This window comes from Coffea eugenioides, chromosome 2 (genome assembly GCF_003713205.1).
Source record: "Coffea eugenioides isolate CCC68of chromosome 2, Ceug_1.0, whole genome shotgun sequence".
In the NCBI taxonomy this organism is placed as follows: domain Eukaryota; kingdom Viridiplantae; phylum Streptophyta; class Magnoliopsida; order Gentianales; family Rubiaceae; genus Coffea; species Coffea eugenioides.
In genome coordinates, this window is record NC_040036.1 from 9,714,449 (window position 1) to 9,734,405 (window position 19,957).

Genomic DNA, 19,957 nt, shown 5'->3' on the forward strand with positions numbered 1-19,957 from the left:
TTCCATTTCTGGTCATAGTCCGGGGGAGGAACAGTTTGGTCATTGTAACCTCTTACAAATCTAATCCTTTTAGGCTTTCATACTTCAATTAGTAAATAAGGCTCTGCATCTTTGTCATTTACGGGTCATGGTAAGCCAAACTTCCATGTTGATACAAGTACTTTTCAGCTTTTCACAGTAATCACTGAAGCTATAAGAATTCGTTGTGCCAAAAAAAAAAAAGGAAGGGAATCGTAAAGTTACATAACCTAGTAAAAATGAATGAAGACATTCTGGGTACAAGAACAGCATTGACCTTGCAGAGCTAAAACACTACAACTCATTTGGCAAAGTTCATCATATTTATATCATCAATCAGCCGATCCAAATTGCAGTGGGATGAGCCTGCTTGTTCCACAGATTTTCTTGCCAATTTCGCCTTCTCTTTAGCACATAATATGAACTCGTCTCTTTTCACATCCATCAGATCCTTTATCATCTTCTCAACGGTTGCTCTTTCACAAGTATCCTTCATGTCCAAACCCACCTTCCAAACCTCCCCAACAAGCCTACTATTCACCTGTTGGTCAGCATAGAAAGGCCAGCAGATCATAGGCACCCCTTCGCATATACTTTCCAATGTAGAATTCCAGCCGCTGTGAGTCAAAAATCCACCTACAGCTGGATGTGCCAGGACTTCCTGTTGTGGTGCCCATCCCACCATGTATCCTCTTTTCCTCGTGCCCTCCAGAAGCTCTGCCGGAATATCTCCATCTGCGTTCACAGATTTTGGCCTTATAACCCACAAAAAAGGTTTCCCACTGTTCACCAGTCCATGCCAAAACTCGAAAAGCTGATTTCTTGTCAGCACTGTCATGCTTCCGAAACTTACATAGATCACAGAGTTTAGGGGTTTCCTATCAAGCCATGCCATGCAGCTTCTATCTTCTTTCCAAAGGCTGCTTGAAGATGGTTGCTGCAGCGCGGGACTGGAAGCTTCTCTGGCTTTTAGATGTGCATGAAGTGGTCCTACGGTGTATAGTTTTGGAATGTGAGTGCGTATATGTGATAATGCGGACTCTTCTAGGTCTTCGAATGTGTTGAGTAAGAGTCCATCTGCTTTAAGGTTTTGCAGAGTTTCAGATATGACCACTTGGAAACCAGGGTCAGCTAGATTACTCGTGCGACAGAAACTTGGAAGATCACGCATCCTGAAGCGTTCCAGTCCCGGCACACTGGAAAGCAATTTATCCATATCATTTTCACCTGCGGGAATAATTAATGCAGGAGATCAATACAGTGATCTAAAGAAGAATTGTGCATTAGTGTGTGCTGCATGCCGAGACAATGGATCTTCTCAAATATTGTTTGGACTATTACCATTAAATGGAAGTTCGCCAGCTTCAAGGAGCTTTGGAACGCACAGAAAAGCCCAGAAGCAGCTAGCACTAACAGTTCGGAATAATATGGTGGGAATATGGAGTTCTTTGGCAACGTCAACAGTGAAAGACATGATCCCGTCTGCAATTATGCATGTCAATGCAGGTCTCCCGTTAGGGCTATGGAATTGGAGACCTGTAAGTATGTCTCTAAACTGAGGTTTTGTTGTGGCATTTACGGCATGAAAGAGCTCCACAACACGATCGCCGGTCCGAGGGTGGTCTGCCGGAAGCCCATCAGAGATGGTTTCAAAATGGAAGGTAGGATATTGGCTGAAATGGTAATGAATGTCAGTGCAGCAAAGAAGACGTTCATGGATGTGATGTGAGTTAAGGAAGGTAACATGGAGGCCTCTGCAGCACAGAAGCTCCGCAAGCTTCAGCATACAATTGATATGACCCTGTACAGGAAAGGGGAAAATAAGTACATGAGGTTTCTGGGCCATACAAGTCAATAGTATCTCAATGCAATATAGAAAATGTGTTTCTGGTACTTGTGACCTAAAACATGCTATGCTTTGAGAAGTTTCAGCTGAAAATCTTCTTTAAAATGGCATAAAATGCGAAGGTTAGTACCTTCTTCTAAAGGCGGGTTGTTGATGTTATTGGAGAGATCATGACTTTGAAACCTCCTCTTGTGGCTCCGCGTTTTGGTACTCACGCGTTGTTTGCAGCCATGCAAGAGTTCAAAAGTTTGGTATCTTCTCGTTTCCTCTCATTTAAGTCGAAACATCTAATACGTGCTTAACCAGACCACACACTACCGATGACTGAACCTTCAGATTCAGAGAGCGTAAACGCAATGTAGGAGGAGGAACATGCATGGCAATTGACCTCTACATAATTCACCGTCATATACTTAGTTGCCTAGCTTTTCTACATTACCGGAGTTTCTTAAGTCATAAAAGCTTCTAAGTTGCTTCAAGCTGCAACTCCATCTCCAACCCATGTTCTTACATACAATTCTAATGTTGCTCTGCTCCCCACCTATCATTAGTCTATATATCTTTTAGCAGCTTGAGGGCCTTTCCTTCTTGGTGTCCATCACTTATTTTTTTGGAAAAACAAATTTAGTTTGCTGCATCATCCTATTTGAGCGTCTAATCAACTCTCATCAGTATGTATCCTCCTGTTACGAAGATTTTGGCAACTTAAAAGATTTAAAGCCAGGAATAAAACTTTTGACCTGATTGAATCCTTTTTAACATTTCTTACAAAGCATTTAGTTGGAAGAAATTGTAATACAAATAGTACCTAGCATGGACACAAATGATTTAGCTACTCCCCATATTGATAGCGAGCACCGTCGCCAAAGAGTCGCCGTTAGGCAAGACATTGCACTGTATTAAGTGGGAGAAGAAATGATGCTTCAGTGCTGTACCAAGTCAAAAAGTAATTTCTTGTCTTGACCATTCAATACATAATACATGAGGTGAACTGAACTCTTCAATTTATTCCCCATACAAATATAAACTAAAAGATCACCTAAGTAGTGAAATGTCTTTCAACAATGCAATTTTTGGGATATAACGGTGGGATGAACATTGATTAGTAGATTAACTTGCATAGTGGTATTTTACGCATCTTGGCTTGTCACTACTCTCATTTAACCTTGGCCTGGGATATCGAATGCTGATCTCCTTTAAATGATGCAAAGAATCAATCACAAGTCACGAGTCATCTCTAACCCTACATTTTGAACTAAAAAATCTTATGCAGAATGGAGCTTACAAGTTAATACGAGGCATCAGAATAAAACAGGTATCAGCAAATGAATAGGTTGCGCAGAGCAAGGCGAGATAACAATACAGCATATCTTTTAATTCATTAACCCAAGGTTTTTTGTTTTACGCTGCAAACTCAACAGATTACAGACTGTAAACATGCACAAGAAGGTTTTCCTTGTTTCTTTTCCTTTCTACGCAGTGCTGGGAACACTATTCAACAGCTGGAGGACGATCTTCATCAGATGGCTTCTTTCTTTCTTTACGCTCATTCCATCTCGTCCATGCCCACCTCAAAACCAACAAACCACCAATTGCATAGACCTGAATTTGGCAAAGATAATTCAGTATGATTAAATGACATCAAAGGAGGAAAAAGTGACAGCAGAAGAACTCTTACCCTTTTAGTACATGCAATTCATGAGCATACTATCTTATTCATTTCCTTTTTTCTTCACTCCATTTCCCCTCCAAGAAGGTACTCATTATGCAATTAAAGAGTTGACTGATTTCATGCTGTTGCTTATTAGAGGCAGCCTTGGAACTTAAGAATAAAATTAAATTGATAGATAATAACATACTGAAACATAACATTGTCCTAAAGTTAGGCATTCAGGCTCCCTAAACACCAGCCTTCAAAATTTCCTCACTGTTACGTACTTAGCATTTCAAAAACCAATCTAAGATACTTGAACACTACTTTTGGGAAAGCATGGGATAAGGGCAAAGGGCACAACATTGCATTGCCCTCTGTGGTTTTCAAGAAAAATTAACTTCAACAGTATATAAGCAGGAATAAATTCAGCTATGCTGCAAAAAATCTTGACTTATGACGCCTTTACTACCTTACAAAATATATGTTTAAAGTGCTTCTCTTTAAATATCGAACAAGATAATGCGTGAAAAACATCGCACCTCATACTACCAGCCAATAGGCCGTGACATTCTCCTTTCAGACAAGTTGAATTTCCTTATCTTTTCCTTTCCATCCTCCTTTTTTTCTACATATCTTTCCAGAAATTGTTTCTGACGACGTGTAACAGATAAATACATACAGAACGTTCCCGCAAAACCTTCATCTGAGTCCAAACCATGGAGATATCTTCACAGAAAGTAGATAAAGAGAAAAGGAAATGCCAGACCTAACTTGTTGCATATTCTCAGGAACAAAGAACAACATCAAAATCCCAACAATTAACTTCATCGGCAGAATTGACCAGATCACTAATTACGAAAGTTATAAAAACTTTTACATATCAAGTTACTGCATTTTAAACTAACATTCTCTGCTTAAATCACCAGATAGAATATCCAGGATAGTGAATCTAAACACACAAATTCATAGCTACATACTAAGTGATGATGAACCAATCAGAGTTTTCTCGAGTCAAGCCATTTAAATTCCAGTTCATTCAATCAGAATAAGGCAAAAGATGTTCTTAAAATCAAGAAATTCGATCAATCAAAAGAAAAAGGAACTCTCAATTTTACAGCACAAAAATGAACTGCTTCCACATAAATGGCATTATCTCAACCAAAAAAAAAATACAAAAATGAAAAGGCAAAGCGAAAGACCGTGGAAACTAAGCGAAGAGCAGAAGTAAAAAATTTTACAGTTTTTTGGGTTTAGGTTTAGTGAATTAGGGTACCTGCCAAAGGACGACGGGGTTAGTATTGCGTTCTTCAACCTCGACGGCTTCGAGCTTTACAGAAGGCAAGGTGGTCTCGGAGGGCCGGCCAAACTTGACGACAGAGGGCTTAGTCTCCGCAGCAGAATCTGCGACAGCAACCGGGCCAGCTCCGTTAGCGGGTTCCTCCGGTTGCTTGGTTTTGGAAGCAGGAGCCGGTGGAAGAAAAGGCAGGGGGGGCAAATTCAAGAGTTTAACAAAGTTCGACAAGAAACTCAAAATTGGGTTATCATTGGGTTGGTCGTCGGAAGCTCTGGCTGCAGCATCCGCCATTTTTGCCGCTCAACAGAGGATGCGTGAGTGTGTGTGTAGTATTTTCTTGAATAAAATAGCAGGCGGAGAGCGCCCGAGTGAAGCAGAGATAGGACGGTTCTAGGAAACGCCGCTGTCAGGGAAACCTTTTTGTTTGGCGTCTCCCTAGTAGTTGTACTACTATTGAATTGGCATGCTTATTTTATTTGTGAGGATGACCTTTTTTTTAATATTTAATTCTTACATGATTTTAGGTCAGAAAAAAAAAGAAAAAATGAAGTAAATTTATCATCAATCATACTGTCATGTAGTAAGAGTTTTAATGAATTTTGGAAGGATTGGGGATTAATTTTGTTTTTTTTTTTCGGGAAAATGAAGTGGACATCTACACGACTGCAGTTGTGTGACTCACAAGCTCTTTGTCCAGATTTCCACGAATAAATCTTTTTAATTTTGTTTTCTTTTTAGTGATTACAACATCAAGTTTGAAAAATGGGACATTGGCATTTGGCACCTCTCTCTCTCTCTCGAGTCTCAATACTAGCAATTCAACGGCAGAGTTTTACAAAAATTTGTTAAGAATTAGTAGACCCTATTGTATATAGATGCTGACTGGTTCCAAAGATATAAATACTGTTTTCTTTTTTCTTTTTTTTTTCTGTTCATAGTTTAATCAACAACTAGGAGGGGATCACCGCGCAAGTGTGCGGTAAACAATTTTAAAACTTACATGCCCAGTTATGCCCTGTTTATATAATGCCTGAAACGTAACTAATGATCAAGAAATGAAAAGACACATCATTGAAAAACAACAATATGCATAATAGATATAGATTGTAGAAATACATAGCGAATTGTTCATAATGCATATAGGACAAAAAAAAAAATCAAAGTATAACCATCATCTAATAGCAAAGTAGAATGATTATAATCTCAGTTGTGAATGTTGAGAATGTTTAAGTTCACATTGTTGATAATAAGAGTGATGAAAGGTTCAAAGGGTTCAAGGCTGATCAAGTTTCAAGTGATCAAGTTGTACAAGTTCCAAGTGGTCTGATTACAAGAACTCGTGCAAGAAAACTTAGAGATTCACTACAAGCACTTGTTTATGCAATTCAAGATCGAATTGGTGACAACACAAGGACTATTGAAGGATTTCAACTTGAAGAGCGTTCATGTGTCACTTTCCTGGTCGCACATGAAGAGTTAGAAGCAAACTACTTAGATAGTTGTTTTGTTAGTTAGCTAATGTCATTTGATTAGCAGCATTAGTTAGGATTTTAATTGTCAATCTAATTGCTATTTTAATGGTTTAATTATTTAGTAATATTCAGCCAAATTAGTCTTCAAAAAAGGCATAATCTTAGTTGGTTTCTTAGCCAAATAAGTGATCACAAATCACATTGATTCTCAAGTCATATAAGGCTATAAATAACCTAATTTTTCTATCGTTAATAATTAAAATTTTCAAACAATAAACTTGAGTTTTATCATCTTTTTCTTGTCCAAAAGAGCCTTTCTTAAATACTAAAAGGGTTTTCTTGAAAAGATTCAAATCAAACCTATCATCAAGTATATACCATAGTCGTGGCGTTCCTTTACAAACAATTTTGGTTCGCTAAATTATTAAATTTATGGGTTAAGAAACATTGTTAGTTCATAACGTCGTGATTTAGAGGGGTCAAAAGTTCCGCAAATCAACTTGATTCTTCATCTAGATCCAAGGATTGGAAGGACACGAGTTCATAACTTCGAGTGGGTCAGTATCAAAAAGTCTTATCCATAGAGTATGAATATATTATCTCATAAGCTTCATATCAGATGGATCCAAATCTAGAAGGTCTAATATACAACATATGCATCTTTCCATGCAAAGTACGTGTGAGATATCGAGTAATATCAATCATATGTTTCAAGAAAAATGAAGAAATATTATAAACTAACAAACAAAAGGGAAAAAATATTGTTGCAACTGTAAAAGATTTTAAACCATAAAAAGTTGCATTTACAATTTGTCTAACAGTGTAGATTTTGACATTTGCTCATAGTAAAGGAATTCATAATAAATAAAAAAATTAGTCTTGTCAAATCTCGAAACATGAGCTTGATGATTCCAATAAATAGATATTTTAACTCAACCAAAAACAAAAACTTTCTGCCATTCATACTCATCCAAGAACTGTAATGAGCCGCATTCGAAAGAGACTGATGAAAAATCTGCCAAGTATTATAACAAAAAAGAAAGATATAATCCATTGAAATTAGTTTATTACTGTAACACAAGTTAAAAACAAATCAAGGGACTTGAATGATGCCAACAAGGACATGATAAATTCAACAAACATCTGCACTTTTGGTTGCTAACAGTCTAATGCAAAATTTGTTACCCCTTGTATTTTTCAACACATTACCCAAACAAGGAACTTTTCTTTTCTTTTTTTTTTTTTTGGATACAGTAGTTGCCAAAGTCGAGAGATGAAAAGATTCTTACAGGTAATCTAAAGTAGCTTGATTGGTAACTCGTGTTCTCACCAAAGTTAAAGTATTAAATGTGCCAGGTCCCTGGAGACGGTAAAGTAAACTTTTCCACAATTTGATCATGCAACTATGCAATTTACACAAAATGCCAATGGAAGATATTAAAATCAATTTACACAACTTGATCATACAGCTACGCAATTTCCACAACTTGGAGATGGTTCTCATGAAAACTCAATATTTTCATATGCAAAACCAAAAAAGTACATTATTCACATAACTAAATTAAAAAAGGAAAAAGTACAGAAAATTTCAAGTAGTGGAAGCTAAAAGCTGAGAAATATGTGGATATCATCATTGAATTTAGGGAGAAACACCTAGATTTAAAACTCGAACCATCAAACAAGTCATTGAAATTTCGTTATTCACATGGCAAGGAACTCAGCTATTACTCCAAATATCTTAATTAAACTGATAGCCTTTGCTGGACTAAAAGTCACTGTTAAACCTATAATATAAAATTTAATTGATGCACCATAAGTTGTATCAGGTTTCACCTTTGTACATTCCAATGAGGTTTTTTTGGGGGAGAAAAAAGAAGATTAAATACGTGTTAAATCATAGCAAAACAATTAGATACTCAAATCAGAAAATCTAGATAAAAGGTGAACTACATAACAAAGATTCTTTCACTTTCAACTATTTAGCAAAAAATGTGAAGACAAAAAAGTGTGCTTTCACTGTGGGTTTTGACAATATTATCTATCCCAGATGTTAAAAGTCAAGTCCATAATTTGTTAATTAGGCATGCAACAAAATAAACTGTCGATAACTTTGAATTCGAGCATGTTACGTTATGGTGTTCACTTTGAACATATCTCAAGTAAAGTTCATGAACCTCAGTGCTTCTAGAGAATTGCCATCACTGACTCTTTAAGCTTCACAATTATTCAGCTCAATCAAGTTAAAAAAGAATTAAACCAAACAAATTAGTCGAGTAAAAATAAGATTAAAAGAACGAAACAAAAACCATTTCCTATATGGATGCAGAGGCATAAGAGATTTTGACTACTAACCAAAAAGAAAAAGGGAAAACTATAGTGATGTGATCCATTTCCTAGTCGGAGGTACACAACTTAAAGTTGTTTAGGAACCTTTGGAGGGTGATCAGAGGAGGTTTGTAACTGGTCCAATCAATTTAAACCAGTTATGATAAAAGGAACGGGGAGAACTGTTCATTCTAATTTAAAGTTGTTCTGGAACCTTATGGAGGGTGATCAGAACATCCCAGAGCCTGAATCTACAGCAAAATTTAAAGACAAGACCTTCTATAGCATTCTTGATCCTTGTGTTGCACAGACTTCATTTGAACACCTTCAGCAGACTTAAGGTTACAAGTACGCTTGCTCAAGAAAAAATAGACATGGTGTCAACACAAAGATAGTAACGCAATGGTATTAATGACATTCTGTTTACCAGAAAGGAGGATAACCAACAACAGAACTTCTTTTTTTGGCTACATCTTACTAAATTAGCATAGAAGTAAAAATGTGATAGCAACGCACTTGCAACACAAATAAGGACTGATCCCTATTCCATACTGCAGAAAGCCATCAAAAGCATAAGAAATTTTTTATGTAGCCAATCTAGCATTAATGGTATGAGCAGGATGAGATACTATAGTTGCACAATCTGTAGCACTGATCATTTCCCACTACACCTCACGAGTATATGGTGTAGCACATTATGTGACCCTGAATTTTGTTTTGAAATCTCTGACATTATAGTGTTTAAATGCTTACTGTAATTGCATACGCACAAAAGTCAAATAGATCCAAGGTCAATTTTACTTTTTCCATTTGTAGATGTTCAAATCTATTTGACAGCAGTGCCAACTGTACTGCACTATTCACTACTCGAGATTTACAAAGCTCTATCTTCAAAAATAAATTATCAAATGCAGTCCTTTGAAAGTGACATAACTCCAGCAACGCCCATCCCTATTTCTCCAAAAAAACAAAGATTACAAAAGGAAAAAAAAAACAGAAAAATGCTTCATTTTTCTAATTCTTCAGAAACCAGGGGACAAAAAAAAAAAGAAGAAACCAAATATAGATACTTAAAAAAAGGCTCAGTTAATTTCTCGTGACGACTAAACACCTACAAAACATGTAATTTAACATTACAAAAAGCCATCATTATGAACATGTTATCTTCTAATTACCATAAAGAGAGGAAAAAAAAGGAGGAGAATGAATTTCTACCCAAATAACACTAAGTGAGCAATGCAGGATTTTTTTTTTCATGCTTTTGGGCTGTGAAGTAGGAAAAAAAAAAGGTGCCCAATAGATTTTCCTGACTAACCAGACTTTTTTAATACTGAAGAAAAAAAGTATTACTATTTTTTTATAAAAAAAACCATCAAATATCATAATTACTTCTCTATTAAGACATAGAGGCTTGCAAGACTTCCCAAATACTTAGATATTTAGTTAGACATTTCATTCTAAACTTCATATAGTTTCTACATTTGTCCACAAAATTTCTTAAAGATTTTCCTGACTAACCAGACTTTTTTATATTGAAGAAAAAAAGTATTACTATTTTTTTTATAAAAAAAACCATCAAATATCATAATTACTTCTCTATTAAGACATAGAGGCTTACAAGACCTCCCAAATACTTAGATATTTAGTTAGACATTTCATTCTAAACTTCACATAGTTTCTACACTTGACCACAAAATTTCTCAAAAATTTAAAGCACACTGATAAAAGCTCATTAGGGTCACTATGTGAATTGTACCAAAGTATCAAGCAATTTCTCTAGCATGATCAAGATAGTATAAAGCAAAGGAAAAAAAAAGCTAAAGCTTTGTCACAAGTAAGACATCATATGATGAATGAGTTATAACTATAAACCAAAGTAGCACACCTGAGAATTTTTGGTATAGCTCTGTAAATATTGCTTCAAAGGTGAAAAAACAACCAATAAGAACATCAGAAATTGTCATGATCTGAAAATTATTATACAAACGAAAAAAAGGAATCAGTGATCAAATCTTTTTAATTAAAGTAAGCAGTAATTATGGTAGTTTAAAGTAAGGCTCAGGTTTGTCAGCAAAAGTCAGGCAGAGATGAGAGTACCGCCATGGCTGCAGACCCATTGCATTTGAAGGGAAGAATGAACCTCAAATGCAATCAGGGTTGCCTCGCCAAGATACGGCAATCAATTTAAAGCCTGAAATACATCTAATGAAACCAAAACCATATCATCATAGCCTAACTGAGAACAAAATAAATTAGCCTATTTACAACTTTCATCTGCCGTAATACTCTAGCCAGAAAGCTGCACCCTTTTCCAAAAAAAATCACCATACATCTTTGTAAAAACCTAACCAGAAACAAAAGGAAACATGAAGAAATATTCAAATCCAAGGAAAAATTAAGAGAAAATTGCTCATGAATAGACACATTTATTCAGAAACATGTATAAAGTACTTCTAAAAGCAGTTTACAAGTTCTACAATCATCAATCCAACTAAAACAGAGCTCAAGGAATTAAAAAGATAAGAATACATACATAAAAGAATTAGCAAACTTACTCAGTGAAGGAGAACGTAGCACAACAAAAGCACCAAAAAGTCTCCTAAAAAGAAAAACATACGTATTAAAAACAAGCAAATTTAACAATAAGCATAATATCAATCTAAATATTCCACAAGAAGAGAAAATTCATGCCATTCAAAAACTGTAAAAATTGCTCACTGTAAGAATTAACAACAATATGGAGAATAGCATAGATAAAGCAGAAATAGATGATTTTAGTTATATCAGGTCTAATAAAAAGAAAGAAAAAAAAAGTTGACGATAGAAAGTGCTGGAAAAACAATAAAATTTTGAACAGATCTGCAATGTATCTGGAAAAAAAAAAGATGATTGCTTGAAACCAGCACCAACAGAACTCGATAATGTTATTTTCTTGACAGTCATAGTCCATCCAGACAGAAAGCATATGAAAAAAGAAAATTTTTGGAATAGATCGGCAAGTACTTGGAAAAAAAGAGAGGAATAAAAGGCTGAGTGTCCGGATAATTTTTTACCGAGAAATAGAGAATAACGGAGAGGAGAAGATCATGGACGAGAGTACAGCAGCCGTAATGATCTGAAAAAAAAGTTTTGGAACAGATCGATAAGTACTTGGAAAAAAAGAGAGAAACAAACGTCTAGATAATTTTTTTTACCGAGAAACAGAGAATAACGGAGATGAGAAGATCATCAACAAGGGGTACAGTAGCCGTACTGGTCCGGTGGTTTGGGTATGAGAGGAGAAAGCAATGATGAGAGAGAAACACTTGATGGGAAATGGGAGACACTTGATGGGAGTAGGTATCTCGAGCCCACCCCATCTGTCGTTCCAACCATGTCATCAGTAGCCAACCCGAGGACAGCCACGCCGACGTTTTGAAAGACAGAAAAAAAAAGAAGGAACAGATGACGTCGTTTGGTTTATCGGGGGAAAGAAGAAGAAAAGCCCTCAAACAAATACAAGGAGGAGGACAACCAAGTGCCATATCACCTCCAGCCAATCTCCAGTTGCCACATCGGCGGACGACCATCCAACGTGGCAGGGGGCGGTTCCCTCTTTATCTATACTAGGAGATGTTCACCGTGCTTGCGCACGGTAGTACGTTGTAAATATGCCCAGGTTGAGGGGACAACGAACATGTATTTCAGAAGAGATTCGTCGTACAGAAAAATTATTTAGTTCGGTTTGAAGTTTTTTTGGATTCTTAGCATGGTTATAGAATATATACTGGAAATGTAAGCAGTGATTCATTTTTGATTGATAAGGAAACTGGAAACTGCTATTCTTGAGTGATCTAAAGTGATTCATTTTTCATGATGGAGTAAACATGAAAACTATGATACCATGAGAACTGCTTTTCTACACCATATTTGTCAAAGATTAGAACATTGTAGGTGTAGCTTGATTCAGGAAGGAAAGCTAAAACGTCATCCAGTTCGAGTTGGTGCTCAGCAGCAAAAACGTCCCAATTATCTATAAACTGTCTTCCATGCATCGTAACAGTTATTGTTTTGTTTCCAGTCCTCAGAGTAACAGAAGGTGTTTTGTCACTGGGTAAGCAGTGAACTGTAAATCTGGGAATTTTCTGGCGGCACACTCAACATCGTCAACATTGCTACAGAATAATCACAGGAAGATGCATTTAAAAGTAAGACTAAAAAAACTTACAAATTTATGGCGATTTCGCCCTGTAACAATCTGATAGAAACATGCTCCTTCAGTTAAGTTGTTTGCAAAATCTGGTTTCATTGACGATAAAACTTGTTGTCGTATTATTCTTAGTTTTCTATTTACTGCAGAGAAGATTATATACATATGAGGCAAGCAGTTTTTTTGTGGAAAAAAAAATAACGAGTGAAATCAGGCCAAAAAGAACAAGGCTAACTTTTTGATTCAAAGGACGGCTCTAGATGTAAAATATTAGGTAATGGATCTGTCCATGGCATGCGTGCTTGCTGACGGTCCTCTGAGAAATGAATCACATCAAAAACTAAACTTCCAGAATGACGGAGCAAAAAAGCATCACTCTGCCGCAGGATGTTGCTGCGACAGAATTCCTGCCATCCTTCTCCGAACCAACGTCTGTTCAGTTTAATTATCCATGTTCTGTAGCCCTCACGCAGAGTAATTTGATTGCAGCGGTGCTTAATGAGGATTGCCTGGAACTGAGGAGGAAATATCTAGAATTTGCAGAAGAATTCAAGCATTGTGAAAGCTAAGATAAGGCATTTTTGCAATAATGACAGGCAGTACGTACAGTAAGGATATACCTGGGCAGGCACGTTCAATCTGAAAAAGAAGCTGCATGAATGAAATGCGGTATTTCTTGCTGGCGAATTGGATGAGGCAACACTGTCAAGGGACTGCATTCTTTTCCTATTCTTATTCTTTCTTAGCTAAAACTGGGACGCAAGGTCCACTTCTGTACTCTATGTCGCAGGAGTTGTTTCGCTGTGTATATATATATAGGAGAAGCACGTAAGACTGAATAAGTTGGTTGTGATAGTGCCTGGTGAAGGGTGAGATGAAATTAAGTGATTGAGTTAATACTTGAAGGCGTGCTATTGGTTATAGAGAAAGCATGCTCAAAAATCTTGGGACTCATTAACTATTTAATAGCAACAACTGAACCATTGCTGGTCATTGGAAAAGGAAACATGCGATAATCACAACGGACACACTAACGGTGCTTTCATTTTTTGGAGAGGACACATTTATGTGGATTTCTTATCTTGATTGATTCTTCTTTGTGGGAGAGGACCAAACGCTGGGCAGTATCCATAATTGAACTTAAAGCAATAGGATGGATTATTTTAATGGACTAAGTACCGAAAGACAAAGTACGATGCCACTAAAAAGAACATTCTGTAAAAAAAAGGTAAAGGGAAAAAAAACAGAATAAAAGTATACATGAAAGCTATTGCTGCATTGAACAGCAGAGCAATGTGAAACTGCAGTTGCAGATGCAAAACTAAAAAAGGCATTACGTAGGGCCTAACAAATTCAGCACGCAATACAGAAAAATGATAAGCAAGAACAACTAATGGATATAGTCATTTTTGAGGCTGGCAAAGCTACAAAGTTACTGTCCAGTCCAATACAAAGACTGAAGCGATACAAAAGGAGTGAAAAAATCAAATTTCATAGACCTATTAGTAACCATTCACTAAGAGGCATTCAAAAAAAGAGGAGTTTGAGTTACACCATGTGAAGGCATTTTAGTTCAACTTAGTTTTTTTGAGTGGATTGCCCTCGACAGTAAGTAGGTCAGTTTCCTGAGCATCATCAGATTCATTGAATCTTTGAATGAGAGAAGTTTTAGCTCTTGAAGACGAGCATTCGGCAGCCATCTTTACTGGAGGAGAGTCTATGCTAGAATACTCCTTATAGTGCTGCAGTGTATAGCGACATTTTCCATCTGCCAGTGGGGTTTGGACAGGCTTGATGTGAGCTATAAATATTTTTGATTTGAGCTCCTGATGCAGCTTTTCCAATGGAAGCTCCATATTCTGCAGAACGATCAAACAGTGCAAACATTAGGCATGGCTAAATTGCATCCATATTTTGGTGCTAGACACGATAGAAAGCTAACCTGATTAAAGTGTTCCATTACTTCAACAGCCGTAAATGACAAAAGTTGTTCAGCTAAGTCACCAAAGAGTGTAGCTGTAATGGTTCCAGTGGCATCAGTTAAATCAACATCAAGTCGACATCTGTTTGAGCGAGTTTCCAAATCAGTGTTAGCTATAAATAAGCTGCTAAAGATGCATCTGGAAATGCAAGTAATAAGGTGGAAACGTAAAAGACCTTGGTTGTGCTTTATATTTTTTCTTGCAAGTATTACACATAAAGGTAACTCCATGATCAGCAGTTGTGGAGCGAAAGCATTTTTCACAACCCATATACCAGAATTTTTGAAAGATATTTTCAAACGAGAACAATGCTTTCACCCAAACAGCCTGAAAATAAGAGGTAAATGAGCAAATCAGTTGGTCAACTACAATCGTATCAGCAAACTGTTTGACAGCAATGAATTCATTACCCTTTGGCTCGGTGTGATATTTATTATATCGGTGATTTTCTGATCCGCTTGTAAAGAAATATCAGGGTTGTACCTGTTATATGTCTCTTGGTTAACAATATCTGCAAGAAATTTGTAATTTCTCATAGCCCTGTAAAATAAGCAACACTATGAGCAAGAATTAATAGCTAACTGATAAAGTTGCAACAAGCTAATTCCAAAAAAAAAAATTACAGACTAACCAGTTCTTCATGGCTCTTGCTTCCTGTATTGGGGGGTCAACAAGAACAGCTGAGTCAAACCAAGTTGTCAGAGCAACTCCTACAAGTGAAATAAAGATATTGTTAGACGTCTCATGTATCTTGCAAGGACGTACAGCAAAAGACTGAGGCATTCCAGTCACCATTGTAATTTGATACTTTGAGCCGCCTTCCAATGATAACTGGATAGTTTCGAAGATCTGCTATAATTCTCGCACCCTCATTTTCAATGAAAGCATCACACATCGACAGCATGATTGGCTGTAGGCTGTTGAAATCAAATGCACACAGATATTTGCATCTGCAGACTAAAGCATAAAGCTTTTATAGAATGTAGAACAAAGCAATACAATTAGAAAGCCTACTCTTCATTGACAATTACAAACTTTTGCACGTATGACTCCTCTGATTTTCGAATGACAAGCTTCTTCTCCAGTGCAGTAACAATGATTCCAAGAACATCTGATAATTTATAATAGATACCATGTGAACGGAACGCATAAGCAGGTGAAGTAAGTGTGTATAACATAAAAAAATGCTCACCAACAGATTTATCTTTTCGATCCATATACTGTGATAGATCTTTGAACTCTGTATAGCTAAACTTGCAGGGCATGAGATCCTCTTCTTGCATAACCTCTTCAACAACAGTTCGAGCAGAAATAATCCATTGTGCACTTATTCCTGGAACTCTGAATTCATTGGGGATTTTTTTAACCTCAGCATTGGAAATGAGATAACTCTTATACACTTCAATCCTTGGGCTCATGACAGGAATATCTGTGTTAAATATAATCCCTTCAACTTTTGATCCCTTCAAAATAAAGACATGAACGGTATTCTTGTCAATGACACCGTTAAACAAATAAGCAATAGAGGCCACATGAGTCGATAAAAAAATGATTAGTACCTCTGCATCAACGAAGATAAACTTTTGTTTCTTCGTTGGCGTGCTCCTTGCTGAAGTCACCTGTTGTTTCTCTTGGACAACAATCTTTGATGTCCATTTATGCATTCCAAATGGAACATCTTTGATATGTATGACATTATCCATCTTAAAATGGACAGCAAAGAGAAAAGTAAGGCTAAGCATTAATAAAGGAGTAAAGGTATAAATAGACGGTAAAAAGCTAAGGTTAAATTAATTATCAAAGATAGTTCACTGAAGCATGCACAATCAGCAAGTCAATTCTAAAATTTCAGTAAAGACAACATTTCTTGTCTTGCAATCCAGTTTCACATCTTCAAAAGTTGCAGGCAGTATCAGAACTTTCGCTGCATCAGCAGATTTGGCTCTTGATAAGGCAACGTATAACTGGCCGTCGAAAAGACTGGTTCTCGCAAGTAGATTCCGACATAGTCTAAGGTCTGACCCTGAGCTTTGTTGATCGTCATGGCAAAACACAACAGAACTGGAAACTGTGTTCTTATGAAAGGGATACCATTCTTTTCACTGTCTGATGTCTGCAATGGGATCTTGGGTATAAAAATTGTTTTCCCTCTGTGCTGACCAAAGGCAATTTCGGCGCAAATAGTGTGTCGCAGAAGCTGTCGACAAATAAGTCGCGTACCGTTACATAGGCCTTCAAGTGGATTTAAATTTCTAAGCAGAATGAGCGGACAGTTCTGTTTTAGTAGAAGCTTATGTGGAGGCAAGCCTTTTGGATTCTGAGAATTTAAAAAATCTTCGTAATCACCCTGATGTCGCTGATCCAAAGTTCTATCTGAGCTAGTGTAAACATGAAGCTGTCCAGGGAATTTGTTGATTAGAACCCCATTGAGATCATCAACAGATGCATTTCTGGGGGTCAAAATGCATCTATTGATAAATTTGTAAGGATCATTCCAGCAGGTGTTCAAATCTGGAAAAACACAGTGAATCAACCTGGCAGAGAAAGATCATTTGAACAATATAACTAAACAAGCCGCTAGAGCACAGACAGAACAAGTAACATTCTTGTAGGTAAATGTAAAAGTGAAGTAACCTGCTGAGAGACTCTTCTGCATCAACAAATGGAATCACGATATTGCTTGGAAGACGTATCTGGTTGTCCTCATCCATAGGTTCCAAACCTTCACCAACTCTCAATAAGAACTGAGAGAAAGAAGAGTCTGAGAGAGCTCGCATGTTTTCCGTCAATCTCAACCGTAGCATTTTGGACCATAGTGCCGAACTAACAAGACTGGAGCCAACTAACTGGTCTCTGGTGGCGCCTTGAATTACAGGCAAGGTCTGCCGATAATCACCACCAAATACAACGACTTTACCTCCGAAAGGCTCATTGGAATCCATTATATCTCTGAGCAATTCATCAAAAGCTTCGATGGTCTCTTTCCTTGCCATTGAAGCTTCGTCCCAAAGAAACAGTTTACATTCTGCAATTAGCTTGCCAGTGCTGCCTTGCTTGCTTAGCTGGCAAGTCCTATTTCGCGAACAATCCAATGGAATTTTGAACCTGGAGTGTGCTGTTCTGCCACCAGGTAGTATGGATGCTGCGACACCAGAAGTTGCAACAGCAATCGCAATATATCCTTGTGATCTCAAGGTAGCGAGAAGAGAACGATACAAGAATGTTTTACCAGTCCCTCCGGGGCCATCGACAAAGTAAGCCTTTCCCTCTGAAGAGAAGACTGATTGGAGGACCAAATCACATGCACACCTCTGCTCTGCATTTAACTGCGAAGATATAAGTAAATCTTCTGGCGTAACTTCGATGTTCCTTTCATTATCAACCTCTTTTGTTACGCGGTCTTGACAGTTAAGGTTAAAATTAAAATGGTCTGAAAGTAAATGATAATCAGTGATGTGTCGGCCCATCTGCTCAAGTGTCTTACTAATATCTAGTAACACTCTTCTTTTGATTTCATCAGAAGAATATTCACCAGAGAGATGAGCTCGATGAAAATCCCTGGACATCTCACCTTCAAATTTTTCCCAAAGAAAGCGTGGATTCGCTGGAGAACAACACAATAAAAGAGTGGCAAAGAGAAACCTGAGGGACGAAGGCATTTGAAACCCAGACGCTTCTTCAAGTGTATCCTCTATGTAAGAATCAGAACTCAACAAGCCAAGCTGTAACGCTGCCTCTCTAAATGAGCTCATCTTTTGGCCATCAATAGATAATAAATTATCAAAAGATGTAGGACCGCGAACATGTGATAACAGCAACCGTAGATAATATCTATCACCTTCATTCGGGCTAACGGTTACCAATCTGCCAATAACTTTTCTTCTGCTTCTCTCCGACCACGTCCTCTTTGCTGGCGCCCAAACAAAATATTGAGGAAAATCACGATACAGGCACAGTAAGTCCTGCGCCCTTTTATTGGTCTTGTTCATTTCAAAAAATTCGATTAGCATAGTCCTTGACAAATCGATTTGGCTCAAAAGGTTTAAAAGATCAGCATTTTTATCAAATGAGACGTATTGCTGATCAGGAAGGTGCACCTGAAGAGTGTAAACAGCAGGAGTCATTTCATTTAAGCGGAAGCCATAGATACGCCACAAAGCTTCTGGAGGCGAAACCCATCTACCCTGCTGGAATTGTTTAATCTCGTCAACATCGTCAGAGGTATCTTGAGCTATAATGTGAAAGTTAACAAGATCATACCCCTTGAAAATATATTTGTAGAGATACTTAACTAATTTGATGGTGGAGCAGATTTCCACATTCATGTGACAGTCAAATAAAGCAAGAAGATATGGATTATAGGGTACAACCCATCTATTATCCAAATCATAACGCCTCACCTTAACCTTTTTGTCATTATTTCTTCTACGATAAGAAGGATAACAATCCTCAGCATGCGACGTTTGTTGGCAGAATTCTTTTGGATACTGATTTCTACACAGACCATTTCTCATACAAGGGCTCTGAGCATTCATTTTTCCACAAGGGCCGTGCATCATATGTTTGACCACAAGGGAATGCAAGTGAGGAAATTTAGTGGAGTCGGGCAATTCAGCACACACGAGCCTATCATAAGCCTCTGGATTGAGCGGCTTAAATCTATGCTTCAAAATCAGCAGCATATGAGCATGTGGATAACCCCGTTTCTAAAATTCAATGACGTAAACACAAGCTGCAACGTCCCCAAATATTTTTTTGTTCAGGATTTCAGCCTTTAGCAATTCAAACTTTGCTCTGAAAACCCGGGAAAGTAAATCTGGTCGATCATGCGCCTTCTCTTTATACATCAGATTGTCCTGAATTTCCCTCCACATTGGATTGCATGTCATAGTTAAAAAGATATCAGGTTTACCATATCTTTGTACCAAAGACATTGCATCGAGGTACCGACGTCTCATATCCCTTGGACTACCAATAAAAGAGGCAGGCAATAGAATTCTTCGGCCAACCTTGGAACCTGATGTTTCACCAGACGAAACACTATCCATTATACCCTTTAATGCCTCTGTTCGGACCTCATTTTGTTTCTTTCTGTGGAAAGCAAGCCTTGATGTTTCTATCTTTACATAGACATCAACAGAGTACTGTTGCAGCAACCTTAGTGTATGCAACAGCAT

The 19,957-nt window shown here is 37.4% G+C and overlaps 3 protein-coding genes and 1 long non-coding RNA gene across 5 annotated transcripts; all 4 read right to left on the bottom strand.

Moving 5' to 3' along the window:
* Positions 1-319: 319 nt before the first annotated feature.
* On the bottom strand, positions 320-2,273 carry LOC113755980 (7-deoxyloganetic acid glucosyltransferase-like). Its single transcript, XM_027299811.1, has 3 exons — positions 2,173-2,273; positions 1,360-1,919; positions 320-1,245 (listed from the first exon to the last, which is right to left on the bottom strand). Exons 1-3 carry the CDS (start codon positions 2,271-2,273, stop codon positions 320-322), a joined length of 1,587 nt encoding a protein of 528 aa, XP_027155612.1.
* Positions 2,274-3,095: 822 nt separating this feature from the next.
* Positions 3,096-5,253, bottom strand: LOC113761229. Its single transcript, XM_027304114.1, has 2 exons — positions 4,792-5,253; positions 3,096-3,466 (listed from the first exon to the last, which is right to left on the bottom strand). Exons 1-2 carry the CDS (start codon positions 5,101-5,103, stop codon positions 3,356-3,358), a joined length of 423 nt encoding a protein of 140 aa, XP_027159915.1. The 5' UTR covers positions 5,104-5,253; the 3' UTR covers positions 3,096-3,355.
* A 5,239-nt stretch (positions 5,254-10,492) lies between these two features.
* LOC113763924 lies at positions 10,493-11,719 on the bottom strand. Of its 2 annotated transcripts, none has more exons than XR_003467421.1 (3): positions 11,663-11,719; positions 11,165-11,208; positions 10,493-10,515 (listed from the first exon to the last, which is right to left on the bottom strand). It is a non-coding gene; the product is annotated as an uncharacterized LOC113763924 (long non-coding RNA). The 2 variants fall into 2 exon arrangements; XR_003467422.1 differs by lacking the exon at positions 10,493-10,515 and adding an exon at positions 10,655-10,953.
* A 4,973-nt stretch (positions 11,720-16,692) lies between these two features.
* LOC113755986 lies at positions 16,693-19,957 on the bottom strand. Its single transcript, XM_027299819.1, has 3 exons — positions 19,583-19,957; positions 17,415-19,486; positions 16,693-17,314 (listed from the first exon to the last, which is right to left on the bottom strand). The coding sequence occupies exons 1-3, from the start codon at positions 19,955-19,957 to the stop codon at positions 16,693-16,695; spliced, it is 3,069 nt and encodes a 1,022-aa protein (XP_027155620.1).

Excerpts from the sequence above, each read along its gene's own strand:
- LOC113761229 (XM_027304114.1), bottom strand. The coding sequence starts at position 5,103 with ATGGCGGATGCTGCAGCCAGAGCTTCCGACGACCAACCCAATGATAAC. Across the intron at positions 3,467-4,791 it reads ACCCCGTCGTCCTTTGGCAG|GTCTATGCAATTGGTGGTTT; the intron begins GTACCCTAATTC and ends TGCCAAATTCAG.
- LOC113755980 (XM_027299811.1), bottom strand. The coding sequence starts at position 2,273 with ATGACGGTGAATTATGTAGAGGTCAATTGCCATGCATGTTCCTCCTCC. Across the intron at positions 1,920-2,172 it reads TCAGTCATCGGTAGTGTGTG|GTCACAAGTACCAGAAACAC; the intron begins GTCTGGTTAAGC and ends AGCATGTTTTAG. Across the intron at positions 1,246-1,359 it reads TGGCGAACTTCCATTTAATG|GTGAAAATGATATGGATAAA; the intron begins GTAATAGTCCAA and ends TTATTCCCGCAG.
- LOC113755986 (XM_027299819.1), bottom strand. The coding sequence starts at position 19,957 with ATGCTGTTGCATACACTAAGGTTGCTGCAACAGTACTCTGTTGATGTC. Across the intron at positions 19,487-19,582 it reads GACCAGATTTACTTTCCCGG|AAACGGGGTTATCCACATGC; the intron begins GTTTTCAGAGCA and ends ATTGAATTTTAG. Across the intron at positions 17,315-17,414 it reads GCAGAAGAGTCTCTCAGCAG|GTTGATTCACTGTGTTTTTC; the intron begins GTTACTTCACTT and ends TTTCTCTGCCAG.